An 18908-nucleotide genomic window follows, 5' to 3' on the forward strand; every position below is an offset into this window, starting at 1 on the left:
GTGCTACATATGAATAAACTAAGACAATTTGAATAAAGGTTCAGGAATGAACATACTATAGTTTCAATTCTATAAAGGAGATAAAATAAACTTTCAAAACCCAAAATATGTATTATTATTTTGTGTTTAGACTGAAAGGGAGATTCTTGTTTATAGAACCAAAGCTATAGTATGCTCATTTCTATTCCATTATTTGTGCTTTATTCATAGTGTTTTATTTTATTCTTAATATATATAAAACTGATTGATATGTGCTAAGTTTAAATCTTAATTATTACTTCGTGAACAAGTGAGTCATTAAACAGAAAAGTAAAATAAGTATTTATTAAAATATCCTTTTTATGCTATAATAACTGACTATTAGTGTAAGAATGAAATGTGAAATCTGCAATTTTCCAGAACAGGATCCAAGTACCTGAAAAAAAATATTGAAGAGTGAAAGATAACATTTTTATTCATTAAAAATACCTATTTTAATATAATTTTAGATTTTTATGTGTTTTAATGCTCACCCCTATTTATTAATTTAAATATTCTTATGATATCAAATAAAATATTCTAAAAACTCTTAAAAGAGAATTTTTTTTTTTTGGTGAGAAGGAAACATTTCTTTCATTACAATATATTGTTTATTCTTATCTCGCCCCGCCCTATTTTAGGGCATACGAGAGTTGATGAATACACAAATGATACCTTAAAAATACATAAATCTCTAAAAGTTACATCAACAGTGAATATAAAAATCTGAATATCTAAAATAATGTTCAGTACAATTCTATAAAACAAGTTAAAACCAAATAAAATAATAAAGTAGTAAAAAGGTTAAAAAAAAAAAATAAAAAAACACAAAATCACCCAAAAACCAATAAATGTTAAAACTTTGCAGGAACATGCAAAACAGTGATAAAATATAGAAGTTAAAATTCGATAAAGAGGTTAAAAGGCAGAACAAGTTAAGAATCAAAACAATCAGTTAAAAGTTGATAAAAACAATGCTTGTTAAATTAAAAATTTATAAAAACAATACAAGTTAAAACGTAGAGAAGTTTAAAATGAAATTAGATAGATACACAAGACACCAGCAATAGTGTTCGCAGGCTCCGAGCATAGTTAAATGTGGTTCAGAGTGTCCTCCAATGTTACCTTTATAATTTGTTTAACTATGTTTCTACAGACCAACTTAGCAAAGCATTGGTGCAAATTTTGTCCTGCAAAATGGTTTCCACGGAGTGTCTGGAAGTGTGGGCAGTTCAAGATCAAGTGTTCGATTGTCTGATTGTCCCCACAGTAGGTACAATTTGGGTTTTTATTGAAAAGTCTATTTTGGTATTCTCCAAACACCCCGTGTCCAGTAAGTAATTGGTTTAGGTAAAAGTTGGCCTGTAGTCGTTTGGTGGAAGGGTCTTTAAAAAAAATATAGGTTTGTCGACCTCTCTCGGAGCTCTGCCATTCTGTTTTCCATCTATTTAGGTTGTTGGACTTGATGATTGTTTTGATCTGGGCCTTGGAACTTGGGACCTCTAAATTGATTTGGCTGAGACTGACGGCTTCCTTGGCTGCCTGATCCGCCTGATTACAATATATAAAAATCATATTTTATATGGTGAGGTTGTATTGTAATGGGCAACTTAGAAAATTAAAACTGCCAATGTTATCTTGTGAGAGCTGGTATTAATGAAATAAAATAAACTTTGCAATTTCAAAAAAAATACAATACCTATATAATAATTAAAATTACAAATCCATACCATCCTCCAACGCTCAGATAAATAGGTAAAAATTTCAAAGTATTTTTGAAAATTGTACAAATGTATTAGCTATCAAAATAAAAGCAAAATTTGAAGACACTTGTTTTCAGAAAATGGACCTTAAACTTATAAGAAAAGAATAGTCGAACCTGTAAAACAATTGTATCCGTTGGATAAAAGGTATGTATATTTAGAGAGAGAGAACTTTTGTGTCTGATTTAGTTACTCAAACTATCGTCTGCACTAATTAATTAGCATATTTCAACTCCCCTCTCAAACCATGAAGATTAAGTCCTAAAACAAGATCGGATCATTAGATCAAAAGTTATTCAAGGTGGTCCGTTTATTTTTTTTTCCTCACTGTATATATTATCATTTTACTATCTTTTAAAAAATATATCCTCTTTTTCTTGTTGCATTTTTACAATTATTTCCATAATGTTTTTTTTATTTATTTTACTTATTTAACTGTATTTTAACAGATGTAAATTTACTATTCATTCTACTGATTTATAACCAAATGAAATAAGACTCTGCATATTCTAATTTTTTGTTGCCTTGGGTATATCATCTCAAATTTAAGTCCTTTTTTGAAAATTTCTGCTTACTACCATGCATATAATATTTTTCATCAGTCACAATAAAGTACTTTTCATTGCTAAACATAATCTGTGAGTCTGAGTACTCGATTATAAACTTAAGTTAAATTTGAGTACTGCATTGAAAAATTATTTTAGTGACAGTGCAAGCTTATTCTAATTAGATTTACTCAAAGAAGACATTTTTAAAGTTGTCACAACTTGTATTTTTTTTTTAAATAAAAAAACTGAATAATGTAATATGACAACATATGAGTCATTACATAAGATATAATTTATTAAAAACTTCGTCTTAAAAAAATATGAAGATGTTAATAAAAGTCGACAAGTTTCAGTGCTCAAAAATGGACGCTCATTTTCAAGACTTGACAGACGTGAGATTTTTTTTTTGTTGTCATAAACATCTGGTGAGTCTTTAGAATTGGCGTCTATTTTTGAGCTCTTGAAATTTGTGGACTTTATTGCCATATTCATATTTTTTGAAGCCAAAGAAATTTTCAATCAAGTATATCTTGATAAAGATTTCAGTTTCTTGGGATTATTTATTTAATATGAGTCATTATTTTTGAAACTGGAATAAGTCCATTTGGAGCTAAAACGTAGTTAATTTTGTGCGATTTTAATAAATATTGTTGCATTTTGATGTTTCATAAAATTATCTTATAAAAACATCACCCAAATGATTAATCTTTGCCAATATTTTTAAATTTATTTAATCACTAAAGTCAAAAAAATAAAAGATGAATGTATTCCTCTTTCAAAAATAATGGTATTTATGCAAGATTTTGTTAAGTGTTAAATTAATGAATAAAAGAATATTTATTTTATCGTTACTAAATTTATAATTCTTCCGTTAAGAAAACGACGCATTAAATATATGCTTTTTTTAATCTTCATTAATTCTTTATAGTGTGTCAGACATTTGTAACCTAAACAAAAAGATTAAATTGTAGTAGAAAATCAAGTTATATTTTGAAAACACCTAACTTTTCTGATATAAAAGTATCTGCAATACTTTATAAAACATGCAGCAAAGTATATTTCGATTGAAAAATATGTTTTTGAAACAGCTTTTAAAGGTTTTTACACATTCTAAAGCTGATTTACTAACAATAAAATATCACAACATATTTACTATTAAGCTTTTATGTTTTCTTTTTTAAAAAATCCTATAACAGAATTACAAAATTTGATAGCTAAACTGTTTATTTTTTTTTTTTAATTCTCTAACACTTACTGTTGTTGGATCAGCTATCAGGTCTAAAGATTTAAACACTTTGCTAGTATCGTTGCATTCAGCAGTGTAGTTTTTAGGTATAAATTGCTCCGTGTACGCCATGAATTTGGAGAGAGAGCAGAATTCTCCGCATATGTCAAAATGGATTATGTAGGGTGGCTCTACATGTATTTCTGGACTTGTTGAATTGAAATAAAGCCATCGTATAGTGTAATCATCTTCTTCTTTCCACAATTCGAGAACCATCGTTGAAGCTGGTGGAGGTTCACGCCAATTATAGCGATTTAAGATCATCAAGGTCTGAGCAATGTAGCTACCATGCTGAAATATTGAAAGATTAATAAATTATTCTGAGATTCAATTTATTAATATCTTCTTATTTTTGAAGATAGTTTTTAAGCTTTAATCGTTTTCATGATCGATATGCCTTGTATAAGTTTTTAAACATGTGTTTATAATGTTTCATGACGAAGTTGAGTTCTGGTTTGTGAACTCCTATGTCTCTTCGTGATTTGAATTTATCAAGTGTTCTAAAAATGACCAATTTGAAAAGTCACTGAATGAGACAAAAATTTATGGTTACCTAAGTTTCACTAAGGGAACCAATTTATTTATTCTAACCAAGTTTTAAAAAATAGTTTAAATGTTCGTTAAGAGATGGCGCTGAAAACTTTAAAAGAACCACTATTAACTGCCGGAAAACAAGTTTAAATGACGCCTTTTCAAATATTTAAAAGAATAAATCTTAGGTTTTTGAAACAAAACGCAAGAAACCGTTTATTTCTATTTCTGTATGTTTTTCTGAAATGCACAAGGCGAATGGCACAGAAACTCTTTAACTGTTTAAGTTTGCCTTATAAGTAAAGTGATTTTCGTTGCAATGATTAAGGTTCAACTGATTCTATTACGTAACAAATTCTGCTTTGTGTATTTTTGAGAAAGTAAAAACCTCTTCTCACTTTTCTGAACCGATTTTTGTATATACAGGGTGTTCCAAAATTCTCTTTACAACTTCAAAAATTCATAACTTCGAAAATAAACAAGGTATTTATATTCTGTCTTTTGCATGTATTACTGCAACTAATAAAGTTTTGTTTAGTACACTTTAACATGCGCACCATTGGTGGTCCTAAGCACTTCCAGTCTGTAATCAATTTCAAGCCAGGTGATGTAAAGATAATTTTGGAACACCATGTATATTCAGAACAAAGATAAGACCTTTTTATGATTGATTGATTTGTTCATTTACGTCGTACTAGAGCTGCACAATGGGCTATTGGCGACTGTCTGGGAAACATCCCTGAGGATGATCCGAAGACATGCCATCACAATTTTGATCCTCCGCAGAGGGGATGGCACCCCCGCTTCGGTAGCCCGACGACCTGCGCGAAGTCGAGCACTTTACGGTAGAACAGTTTAACGAGGACCAATACCGCACTCCCTCGGTCCCTACGCAGACTGATCCAAGTGGTCACCCATCCGCACACTGACCGCAACCAGTGATGCTTGACTTCGGTGATCTGCTGGGAACCGTGTCTTAACGATCAGTCCACTGCGGGACGACCTTTTTATGACGAAATATTTATGTTTTGGCTTTAAGCTCGGTTAACAGTTAACTTAGCTACGTCACAAAATAAAAGAGTGACTAGTTGTTCCCTCCTAATCATTCAAGTCATTTGGAATATCCGACAAGTACTACCCTAAGCAATTTGGTAACAATGTATCTCGTTATCATAATAATTAATAAAAGATAGGGTGATTATGAGCATTCCATCTTTTGTTGTGAGAGATAGGGGTTATATCTAATAAAGTCGTTTCCTCTTTTCTTTTCCGTTTTATGAATTTTGTAAAATACTAAAATGGAAATTATTTTAAAAAAGAAAAATCTTGTCGAATTATTAATAGATATTTTTGTAACTTGTTCAATAAATTTGTTTAGTGTTTATATTTTATAACGAGTCAAATTTTAAAACACAAAATGATGCAGTACCGCTACGTAATTTTGCCATAGATAAGTTATCATAATAAAACTACACCATTATAAATGATGTAAAAAAATATTGAAATTATTTTAAAAAAGAACAATCTTGTCGAATTATTAATAGATATTTTTGTAACTTTTGCAATAAATTTGTTTAGTGTTTATATTTTATAACGAGTCAAATTTTAGAACGCAAAATGATGCAGTACCGCTACGTAATTTTGCCATAGATACGTCATCATAATAAAACTACACCATTACAAATGATGTAAAAAAAATATTGAAGCAGCTAAGCGAGTCAGCTAATCGTTGACTGTTCAAGATTATAACAACAGTCTGACTTCAAACCAATCACCATACTCAGCCAAAGATTTAAGATATTTGCGTTAGCTTGTTGTAACAATGCTTCAAAAATTTTGGGAAATAAAATTACTTTCTTGCTTTATATCTTATCTTATAACCGTCGTTGAACAGCCAACGCAATTTTTGGTATTACGGCTACTAATGTTCAACTCCGTAGAACCCAATCCAGAAGACAAGGGAACTGCTTGATCAATTATTGGGAGAAATGTTGCCTTCATGGAGGACTTTTTGATGAAACTAACCCGCATTTGCGTTACATGCAGAGGTAAACCTCCCATTGTTAGCTAGACAGCAAGGGGGCTCTAACCATGATCCGTCTACCACTAAGGGTATTTTACGTCTTTCCTGCTTTATAACCATTACTGTGATATTATATAACTATTACGGTTAAACCGGTGGTCGTTTAGAAAACTTAACTACTGATAAATATAAAATTTAGCTCCACGTATAAGAAAGTTGACTACCCCTGAGCTAATGGATTCTACCATACATGAATAGCAGCAAAACTTAAAGAAATTTCTGTTTAAATTCGAATATTTATTATGAAACTTACCGCAGAATAAATATAAACACGCTTTTCTCTGTTCATTTTTATTCTGTCTTTCATTTTTTCAACCATAAATCCTATCAAAGGTCCTGTTGATAAGAAAATAAGTTACATGTACCACATTACTATGTAATTATAGAAAATCATGCTGTACAGAAATGTAAAGGAAAAAGAGAAGAAATTGTTTAACCGTTCTATTCTTCGCCATTTTTTTGAAAACAAAATATCACGTCTCTATAAGTAAAATCTTGCTTCTCGGAAAAAGAACTATTATGTTCTGACTGCATAAATATTTCTTACAGGAAAAATATAAGCAATGAAATTAGTTACAAACATTATTTTAAACAAAAATACAACTTAAAGACTGTAGATAATACTAAAAGACAATTCTCTGAAAATAACACTGTGAATTAAGTTTTTTGTTGCATTCATAGAAATAATTGATCTTGCCTAATTCGAGTGTAGGTATATAAAATTAGAAATTACTTTTGCTTCTAAAACTATAGTATTTTTTATGACATTTATAGTCTATTTTTGTACGTTTACAAACGTTACAAATAATAGAAGGTCACGTAAATATAAAGACAAACTTCTAGCGATGTTAGGGCACATCATCAGGGTTAAAATTCCATAGAAACCTATGTCAGGAAATGACGATGTACGCGGCCAGGGACACATCTCTATAATAGGCATATTTAGAAGCAGCGAAGAAACTGTTTAAAATAGGAAAGCACCCCTATCGGCGTATGACAAAATTTCTGGGTATGAGTTATCCACATTTATATTAATAAGATCCTGTTCTAATTACATGTTTTCTTAACATGTTTATAGGACTTAGTTAAATTGACACAACTGAAACTAGCCGAATCAATAGAATATAAACCTATTGTGAGGAGTTCTTGTAAAGTAATTTTTTTTTTATTTTTATGAAAAAATGATTTTCGATCCTTTTATATAGAGATAAGTGCAGACAAAAAATTTTATTATTTAAGCTGATCTATGGACATTAGTGTTATAGAGCAATAACGGGGCAAAAATTATCAATATATATATATATATATATATATATATATATATATATANGGCCACACTACGAATTTACAATGTTAATGCTTACAAAGCGTTACATATGTATATATATATATATATGGTGTTATTTTTTATGAATTATCTTACCTATACGATACCTGAGTAATTCCTTTGTTCCATAGTGAAAATAATAATTGAGCGCTGTTTGAATTTGCAGCTCTTTCCAGTATTTATAAGCCCAATCAGGAATAGTTAAATTGTATTTTTTCTAAAAGAAATAAAACATTTTTAGTTTCAAATAAGGTAGCCAGATAATTTTATATGTTAACATGGTTTTTCGAAGTTCTTTCGTCAAGGAAAATAAGAAAAATCCATAGTTTAAGTGCCTTACACTTGAAGCAAAACTGCACCTTTAAACTATATATGCTATCTTGCCCTAAAGAACGGTCTAGGCTTTAGAACAGAGAAATAATATTATATATTTAAAAAGTTCCTAAACTTTTTTGAAAATTGCCAAATTGGTAACATTTTTCCACCTGGATGAAAATTATCAAAATCAATGCCTTAATCTCATTTTTTAGAAATTTTTATAAGCTCAGATAATGAAGCAGTGAAGTAAGTTTTTAAATATTAAAAAATTTTGACCACAAACGCTTTTCCATTTCTCAGAACTGTGGCTTTCCTCCATTTTAAATTTCGCACCTTTTTTTTAAAAAAACTTGACTTAGTAGTAACGAGTAACTGTTACAAACTCACAGCAGTTATGCAAATAGACTATTATTCGCAAAAGCATATTATTGAAAATGTATATCGAATATAGCATATTGCATGCATATTTAATGTAGGATATTTCATATATATTGAAAATGGCATATTAATATATATATTAATAATGTGCATATATGTATAGAATATCGCATATTATCCGCTCTGCTACTACAGAGCTTGGAAAAACAGTCTTTAGATAATATGCGTTTGCATAATTACCGAAAATATCAGTACAGTTTTATTTTCTTTCTCAAATTTTACCTACATTTTATCATTTTATTTTTATACTATATATTCTAATGATTTTAATTGATTTTTAATTTGAATTTTATTGGTTTATTTATTTACCTCGCAAGCAAACGTTTTCCCCAAATCATTTGCTAAATGCCAATCGTCAATTACTCTTCCAGACATCGTAGACCAAAATTTATAGATACCCTATAAGGAAAAAACAATAGTTCATTATATTTCTGCTTGTTTTTTTCAATAATGACAAACCGTTAATGAATCATAAATGAAATTTGACAATTCACACTTCAAACCTAGCTCTCGTGTCATTGGCTAATTTCGAATTCTTCAAAGCCTTGAACTCCTTCTCAAGTCTTTCGCATTTGCTCCTTGTCAATATATTCTAAAATAAATTTTTTAAAAAAATCATTAGATATGTTATTGAAACTGCATTTTTAAAAATGAAAAAAATGAAACAATTAATAAACAGTGATAAAAAATAAATAAATGAAATAAAATAAAATATAAATTGCACACCCTGAATATTTTTTAATCCAATAATCAGGACTCAATCTTAATGGTTTAAGTAAATTAATTAGTAATGCATGTTAATTCATTAGTGCAGGAGATATTTTAAGCTAAGAAATCAGACTCAAAAACGTATTTTCTCTGGGTATAAACACACTTTTTTCAGACGGATTTGGAACCCTTATCCTGATAATATGAGTAGTAGCCGCAATCTGGAAAACATGGTCCCAATAGCTTGGTCGGCAGAGCGGTTCAAAATTTTTGACCCTTTAATGATTTTGCAAATTTGATTGGATCTCGAGATTTTTTTAAGCGAAATGAAAAAATTTTGCACATAATTATACAATTCATTTTATAATCTTGGGGGAGGGGGGATCATTCTAACTAAAATTTAAAATTTTCATAAGTAAAGATTACTTTTTAAAAGTGATCACCAATACCATAATACTTAAACAATCTACTATTTCATACAATTTTGTAATATTAGACGTTGACATTCATGTATTTAATGCAGGTACACCAGTTTCCTCATATAGTATCTACATCGATTTAAAAATAAATTTGCATAAAACTTTAAAATTACTTCATCTTGCTTTTTTTTTAAAAATGGAAAACATATCCTCATTTTGAACTAAAAATTATTACGTACGTTATATTTACCAGAATTCTTGCTGATAATGGGTTGCCAGAGTAATTCATTGGTAAACTGAAACTCTTCCTTTGGAGAATATAAACCAGCAAGGAAGGAGTAAGCGCCATGTTGTGTCCTCGAAGATTCTGCACTCACAAGTTCAACCTAATACGAAGATTTAAAAATTACTCCTCAGAACTAAGTTAAAAGGAACCAAGTCTGTTAAGAAAGAAAAAAAATGCGATATTTCATACAGAAGCAGCCAACTGATTCTTTTTTATCTGCTATAGCGAACAAAGTGAAAAGATTTTTTAATGAAATGGTGGTATAATTCATGTAATCCTGTATCTAGGTCATTTATTGTCATTTTCTGTCTGACTAAAAGTATCCGGATACCTACCTGAAGAAGTGGAGCTTATCATGGTGTAGGAGTTTTTTCGTGGTTTAAGCCTGGGTCCCTTAATTCCTGAGGTTGGAAATATGAGTTTTGAGATGTATGTGGACAATCTGGATAATGTTGCTCTCTCAACTGTTATGAAAATAATTTGGGGATCCAGCTGGATAACATTCACGCTTTGAGATTTGCATAGACATGATTTGGCGAAATGGCTATTCAGAAACTGGAATAGCCTTCTTAGAGCCCCAACCCAGGGAATACTCATAGGACGAATTAGAATACCGATTATGTAGCCAGCAAAATTGACTATTCAAACTCCAACTCTCTCTTCAGCTGTGATTGGCCCCTAGAAGCCAATTCCATGGAAATTTATCAAAAACCAAGTATCTTCTGACGTATGTAGGCTGTCATCGATGCAAAAGGGGTCAACATCATATTAATATATGTATCAAAACTCTCCAAGTTAGTAGAACTGGGTGCTTGGATACTTTTAGCTAGATAATATTTATTTCTCTCAAGTTTTGTTATCATCAAACTATGTGTAGCCGCGGGTTTGTGTTATCCAGTATGATTTTGAAGAATGTCTCATGGCTCTTAGTGTTTTTCAAAGGCTTAAATGATTTGTAATTTTTATCATCCATTGCAATATTTTATTTGAAAAAAAATTTTTTTTTGTGTTTTCGAAAATAAACGATTGAAAAATTATCAAAGCATTGTTTCGTTTTGCTTGAGGGGGAGAGATAAGTAAAGAGCAAATACGATAGGATCTTCAATAAATAAATAGAATCATCATTTAAATTACCATTTAAATGATAATTCATCATTTATCATTTTTATTAAATGATAATTTATCATTTGAATTATTATTTAAATTATAAAATTTTATTGCTATTATTTGCCATAATATGAATTTACATATTAACTAATTGATAAAATACATAACACGTGTTTATAGAGTAGCTATTAAAAGATTTAAAGCTGTGCTTTGTTCATGAAGTCGTATCGTTAATAAGTCTATTGAAAGGCGAAACTATAAGAAAACGGTTGGTTTCATCATTTTATGACGAAAAAAAAACTGCTTTGATTTTAAATTATGCTATTTTGTGGTTTGGTTTAAAAAAAAAAAAGCAGGTATCCCAATAGAATAGCAAAGGTATTTAGGAGGAGGGGGATAATGTTGATGACATGAGTGTGATCAGGAAAACCTTTTAGTAAATTATTTTTAATTGAAGAATTCAACGAACATGAAGATCTCTTCCAAGCCAATCTATTTTTCAGTTAACCAATCTAATATTTCCGCTTTTGCTGAAGCAATACACTTAAACAAAAGGCAAAAACGATTGCAAAAGAGTCATGGTGGGCAAAGAACAGGATCTTCTGTCCCTAGTGGGTCTTGAAATCTAAGATTTCTTTATGCATATTGATATGCTTGCATACCTTTGAGAAATAAACCGGAGAACATTTAATAATTTAATTTGTTTACCTCCTTGGGATTTGTAGTTATGAAATCTTTATATCTGTCCTGAAGATGTCTTCCAAGTCGATAATGTTGTACTCGGCCCAGCTGCAAAAGAATTAATAACCACGGGAGATTAGTTCACTACAATAAATAAATTGTTTAATAACTCAGATAAGGTTGAGTAATATTTTTAATAATTATGATTATTTTTATAGTTTATAATTATTTTACAGTTTTCCCTTTCTATCATTTAGCCGACTCCTTCGTTAGGCCACCTTCATTATATTTTAGATACTAACTGCATAGATTTTGACTGTTTACAATACTTTATGAACTTACGAAATCGCTTTGTTGATCGCAAGTTAATTCACTTTTAGAAAATGTTTCTGTTCAAGATAGGTTCTAATTTTGTACTTTTCCTCTATTTCTTCAATGTGAACATATGGATATCATCAGTGAAACGTTGCTAGTTTTTATTTGTTAAATGTAAATGACTGTTAATTAAAACTGCGTTCAATCAAAGTCAGCAATATTATCAATGGTTGTATAAACTTATTATAACAGAATTTCTAGGCATAATATATACCGACTGCAAGTTGCCTTCAATGAGCCAGCCAGAGTAAATATGAATGGACTTGTTCAATTCTAACATATCAAGGCTAATAATTTTGTTGGCTAACATATCAAGGCTAATACAACAAAATGCCGTTGTATTTAAAATATATCAGGAGGAATTTATTTATAATTAGATGGCAATCTGCCTTCTTGATGAACATGGTTCATCATTTTGTATTGAAATACATTTTCTGTGGTTTGTGTTAATTTTTACTCGCGATTGTTTCAAACATTTTACCGACTTATATAAGGGTGATATCTATATACACATTCTTAGATACTTTTTGACTCAATGGAAGTTTACCGGTTTCCTACAATGGGCACTTATTTTTTTTACCCCATATTTATTTAACATTTTGTAATTGTAACATCGGCGTTTAGATATGCATAGCATGGAAAGTGATAATTGAATTAACATGTACAAAACAATAAAATTTCCAAACTTCACGATTTTGACTTTTTCACTTACGTATTCAATCGGTAGCAGCCTGCTTCTACATTCTTGATTAACATTGTGAGCATGCTAATTTTGTCTGCTCTCTGACATTTTGAATTTAAAAAGACTATTCAAATCATCCACCTTCACTAGAAGTACCATATTCATGTCCATATTTTTTAAAATTTATCATGTATTTGTAATTACATACCCGCGTCAAGGTTCCCAAGCCTTCCTTCCAGAAAGTTTCATTGTTTGGATCTGTAGGGTATAGCATAAAAGGTGCTCGATGTCCGTGCCTGAAGAGCTGCAAAAAATCTTTGATATTTCATTCCGTAATTGCAAAGCAAAGACTCAAAATATTCATTATCGGCTAATCTGAATCTTTGATATTTATCTTAAAATTAAGGATACTAATCCTCCAAAGCTTGACGAAGTAAGATCAGGCCTAAACGACCATTAACTCGAAAAAAATCAATGACTTTGAAGGGATTTGTATAAATTCCCCCCCCCCTCCCTAGTGAGGCCCAAACAGTCTAATTTGTGTTTTTGGTAAAAGCGTCTTGATGGTGGCATTTTATGCAGATGGCAAAGATTTTCACACCATTTTTGAAAGAGACTAAAGAAAGCGATGACCATTAAACTAAATTTTACGCACTTTACTGTGTCCACTAGTTACCGTGTGAGGGCATTCTGATAGCCTCTGTAGCAAACCAGGTTTAAGAGTCCAACCCAGCTTTTTACCTAAATACTAGTGATGGACTGGAGGCACCAACCATTCTGTCTTGATTTGAGCTTTCGTCATAGAAAATAATTCCTGATTGTTTAAATTATTGGTATAAAAAGTTTAATTAAAAATAAAGGAAAAAATAAAATAAGTATAAGTTATTGACGCGCAGTTCTTTTTCAATTATAAAATTTTTTATTTACTTTTTTAGGACCTTACTAATTCAAATGTACTAAAGATATTATTATTCTAATAGTATTAGCCAGGTACTAAATATAAAAGTTTTCATAACTTTTAATAATAGAAAAAGAAATTCTATTTCCAACGGGATTCAAGAATGTAACTCGATTCATTATGGTATTTTTGGCTCACCATTATCCCTCTTACATATAAGGTATTTTGTAATAACCATCCATAATATATTGGTTTGGAATCCTTGTCAAAAATGTTGTAAAAAACACATTACGGAACACATATTAATATTCAATTGAGAAAGAAATGAAGACAATATGGAAATTTCTCGAATCATTGGTTCATAATACAGATGAAGCTCTTTAAAACCAATTTAATTGCCAGGTGTGAAACTTGGAGACCTATAATAAATAATTGTTTTTCAACTCCTCTTGGTTTCTACCAACAATAAAAGCAGTCTTCATGTTTTTAGTACTAACTTCCTCAGTAGTGATAAGTTAGATATGAGAGCGTTTTTATTTCCTCTTTACTTAAATATTTATTTACAATCCACGACATCTAACGCCCGTTTTTTTTCTATGGATTCTAAAAATGTATAATAATAGTGGTTAGTACAGTCCATTCAAAATACAAAAAAGACTAAATTTTTGCAAAATATTTGCTGTTAATATTTTCAAAAAAATCCGTTAAAATTTTATGAAACGTTAAAGTGAAAGTAAAAAAAAAAAAATTAGGTCAATTGCCTTGTCATTTTGATATAATTTTCCTAGAGATTTTAATCACTAGGTATTTTTTCGAAACGAATAAGGTCATTTGGTCAACACTCGGTTGCCCGACAACTCAAATGTCTGATTCCGTTTTTCCAGACATTTCATTTGCCCGACAGGTACGTTTGCCTGAAAACTCTTTTTCCCGACATGAACATTTGTCCGACAATTTATTTTCCCGACGGGTATGTTGGCTGGCATGTAAAGGAAATGAATATAATATTCTTTGTTGGCAAATTTGTTGACAACTTACGGCAGGAAAGAGGAAGCGGCATTTAATGACTATTTAAATAGTAACTGTTTAAGCTGTAAATCTCGCCCTCTGCTTAAGAACTTGGGACCTTCAAGAATTATATTTAGTTATGAGCAGCAATAAATGCTTTTTTTTTTTAAATACTTTTTTTTTTTAAAATTATCTATATTTTTAAATTTATCTATATTTTTTAAATTTTATTTATTTATTTTTTTTATTCTTTTTTATTCTTTTAATTTCTTTTTTCTTTTTTAATTTTTTTATTCCTTTTGTTTTATAATTTATTTTTTCATTCTTTTGTGTTTCAATTTTTCACTGTGTTTTATTATTGTGTTTTTTTTCCTTTCCTAAAATTTTTTTTTCTTGTTTTTTAAAAAAATTTGTTTGCTTTTCGAGAAAATGAGCTGTAGAGCAAACATACCTGTTGAGCAACGGAATGTAGGGAAAATTATTATCGTATTAAAAAACACATGACTAAAAAAAAAGAAAGGAAAAAAAATCGCATTTCAGAGTAAAAGGAAAATTGAGGTCATACCACTCAACTTCAAACCTAAACTTAGATATATGATATTAAACCATCCAACATCAAAAAATCAACATTAAAATTTACAAATTAAAAAAAAAAAATGAATATTTAAAAAATAGAAAAAAAAGTGTCATCGTATTTTTGGCATACCATTTCCATTAGAAATTTGCAGTTATAACAACGTAAGGAAAAAAACAAGTTCATTTAAATTTTAATACTTCAATATTACTCTTTTAACACTTCAATATTATTCTTTCAACACTCCAAAATTACTCTTTTAACACTTCAATATTACTCTTTTAACACTTCAATATTACTCTTTTAACACTTCAATATTGCTCTTTTAACACTTCAATATTACTCTTTTTACACTTCAATATTACTCTTTTAACACTTCAAAATTACTCTTTTAACACTTCAAAATTACTCTTTTAACACTTCAATATTACTCTTTTAATTTACTATAATTAATATCAGATTATATATTAATTACAATTACTCACCATCTGTAAAAGGAGTAATTCTCTTTTGGTACCATTTTTATGTATGGTGGCAGCTGATGGGTTTAAGTAAACTGTTAATTGGCGCGAGGCAAAATATGATAATGGAGTTTTAAACTGTAAATAATCTCTGGCTATGAAAAACAATACAAGAGCTCCAAATATGCACAGCAAAAAAGTTCGCAGCATAGGACGTGGAATCACCGCCATCTTGAGTAAAAAGAGGGCATAGGGAAGAAATGATATAAATTATAGTATTAGTTTGACACTGTTAGGCGATGTATTTGAACAGCTGGCTAGAAGTATCTAGGTGCACTAAAATTTTAATTAAATGTATTTAAGAAACGCATTTGAGCATGAAACAGGATATTTTTTTTCCTGTTCAAATAATGCTCCCCTTTTTCTTCATCTCTAACCAAGTCGAATTTTAAAAAGACTTTCAGCATTTGTGTTGTTTTCTGAGACACCTAACCTTGCTTATTATCATTTCTTCTTCTTTTTTATAATAACAGAATGTTTTGTTGACAAATTTAATTTACACAATTTTATTTTCATAATTCTATAATGCTGCAATATTCGTACTATGGGTCATTTTATATGATTTTTAGAACCGATGTTTTTTTGATATATTTTTTCTGACGCTCTATTTACAAGCTAAAATATATTTTGGCACTTTTCAATTATAAACAAGAATATGATAGTTACTAAAAAAATCCGTTTTATTATCGGAATTATATTTGTATTGAAATAAAATCCTAAGAAATTAGCTTGGAACTTTTTTTTTTCATTCTCATTCGAAAATTTATCAATAATTGATTTTGTAAAATAAATACATTTCGATAATGAGCAAATGTTTTTAGATCTGATCTAAATAACTGTAAATAAGTGCGAATTAGAAAAATTTTTTGGAAGTGAGCCGTGTTTGTAAAATTTTACCGTTAACACAGAAAAGGCATCGTTATTTCATGCTATATTTCATTACCATAAATTATTAAAATGCTAAATATAATATTTTCCACTTATTTTGGCCTAAATTAATACAAAAAAAGCATGAAAAAATTTATTTAATAATAATTTTGCATCAAATCGCAAGATTCCAGAACTCCAAATTTCAAGCAGCCTTTGAAATTGAGATAAATATTTAAAAAGTAGCTATTGAGGGGGTAAAAACTGACATAACAGTAAATTTTTAATTCTATATAATAAATTATACTTTTAAGAATCAATTAAAAATGCCATTCTGAAGATTACATTTTATTTCATTTTTTAATAACCGGTGTCGAACAGCGAGTTTGCTCTATACTCCATACGTACAAACTTAGAATGATATCTTTAACTTATAAAATACAGAAATTATTTCTGAGCCTTATAATAAAATAAATCACAGTTCATGCTTTTTAAGACTCATTGTAAATGATAATTGAAAATAAAATTTTATTTCATTGATTACGGATAGATGAAAGGTTTTTAAAAGAAAAAGCAGAAAAATGGTTTATATCAAAAGCAGTTTATATCAATTATTTATGTTTAAAGTTTTTTAAAGCTTTCAGTTTACATTTACGAACGATTGTGTTTTTCAAGTTATAACTTAGAAATACCGTAAATTCAAAGATGCTTTTAAGTTTGTCAAAATCATGGCTATCTTATGCAGGCTTAGTGCAAAATTGGTTGCTATTTATTGAGACTCATTTTTCACTTTTAAAAGATCCTCAGATTTAAATAATCCGTTTTTTACATATTGATTATAATTAATATTTCCATGCTTACAATCAGCCGAGCTCGTTTATTATGAGCTCTGATTTATAACGAGTTTTGGGGTTTGTGGAAATTTTTAACAAGATGTCAGCTTTATGTTATTAAACCTTCATAAAACAATGTTACTTAAAGCATTACTCAGATTTAACAAAGTATTTACCTTTTCCCATACTTTTTAAAACGTTAAAAAAAATTATGTACAGAATGTTTCTTTGGCAATTAAAATTATTCCCCCCCCCCAAAAAAAAACAATTCAAATCAAAATTAAAAATCAAAAATTTAAAATCAAATTCAAATTTGTTTTTAAAGAAAGAGGTATATTTATTGAGAGAAAGTATGTTTTTGTGTCTGATTTAGTTTCAGTTACTTGATTTTTTAGCACTAATTCATTAGCATGCTTGCCGTCAACCCTTTCAAATATTAGGATTTTCACCGCAGGGGAAAAGTAAAGTAAAAACTAACAGAATGGGACAAAATTTACCGTATTTTCTGGCTTTATGAGAATAAAAAGTTGAGTAAATTCTACCGTCATAACTCTTTGGTAATATATCTCATAAAATATGTTTTTTATTATCATATTATTTGGAAGTAAATTTGATAATTTTGCATTATTTTTTAAAGCGATAGATAATTTTAATCTAAATATAATTTGAAATAACGCTATTTGATAACCTCTACTTATGTAAGTTGCGAAGATAGCATTTACTAATCTTTAAACCTGTAAAAAAAAGTATTGTAAATATATATGAAATTTATGATGATAAAAAAAATTATGTATTTAAAATATATTTTAAATAAATACATAATGGAAACGAGAGACAAATTTTTAGAAGCAAAGAAATATTTTTGGTATCGTGCTGCCCTCTATTTGAAAAACAGTATACTATAAAAGGAATCAACAAAAAGTGGTGCGCTCATTCCCTTGTTAAAATCTAATGAATGAAAGGAATGAAAGAACACTTCGCTAGAATATTTGGGTATTAGTTTAGTATAAGCTAATCGCATTGGAAGAAAAAACTGAATTAACTTTGATAAATGCATTAAACATAACATAGGCGTAGCCTGAACGAAATTAATGGGGTGGGGGCACAAAGTTTAAAGTTTTCCTTTCTTGGAAGATGGTTTACTCAAGAAGGATATATATATGTTCAAAATGAAGATGAAACAAAGAAAAATTATAGACATATTAAAAAAAAAGAAAGGGAGGGGGAAATAATAAGTAAAAAAATAACAAACACAGATAAAAAAAAAAAAATTAAAAAAAAATTTTTTTTTTCATCAGCCCACACGATTATATCCGCAAAACAGAGTGCTTTCTGATATTGTATCAATAAAGCCAAAGCAAAATATATTAATACAATAGTATGAGGAGCACTCAAAAAAAAAATTTTTTTTTTTACAAAAATTACAACAAATAAAATAGAACACAAAAAGTAAAAATAACATGCAAAAACAAAAAATAAAATAAAAGAAAAAAAAACAGTATAAAAAATAGTATAAAAAATGGACTATAAAGCGAGTAGCGAAATCAGATCTACTTACATGGACGGGAAATTTTTCAAGAATGATTTAAAAATGTTTTCGCAGAAAGATTGCCAGATTACAAAATATGAAAACAAAAG

General features: G+C 29.1%; 1 protein-coding gene across 1 annotated transcript; it reads right to left on the reverse strand.

Moving 5' to 3' along the window:
* Positions 1-304: 304 nt before the first annotated feature.
* On the reverse strand, positions 305-15795 carry LOC107457076 (prostatic acid phosphatase-like). The gene is made up of 10 exons (XM_016075135.3): positions 15535-15795; positions 12778-12873; positions 11540-11620; positions 9678-9824; positions 8808-8903; positions 8621-8710; positions 7652-7772; positions 6482-6564; positions 3585-3905; positions 305-415 (listed from the first exon to the last, which is right to left on the reverse strand). The coding sequence occupies exons 1-10, from the start codon at positions 15739-15741 to the stop codon at positions 326-328; spliced, it is 1332 nt and encodes a 443-aa protein (XP_015930621.1). The 5' UTR covers positions 15742-15795; the 3' UTR covers positions 305-325.
* Between the last annotated feature and the right edge of the window lie 3113 nt (positions 15796-18908).

Source organism: Parasteatoda tepidariorum, chromosome 7 (genome assembly GCF_043381705.1).
Source record: "Parasteatoda tepidariorum isolate YZ-2023 chromosome 7, CAS_Ptep_4.0, whole genome shotgun sequence".
Taxonomy (NCBI): domain Eukaryota; kingdom Metazoa; phylum Arthropoda; class Arachnida; order Araneae; family Theridiidae; genus Parasteatoda; species Parasteatoda tepidariorum.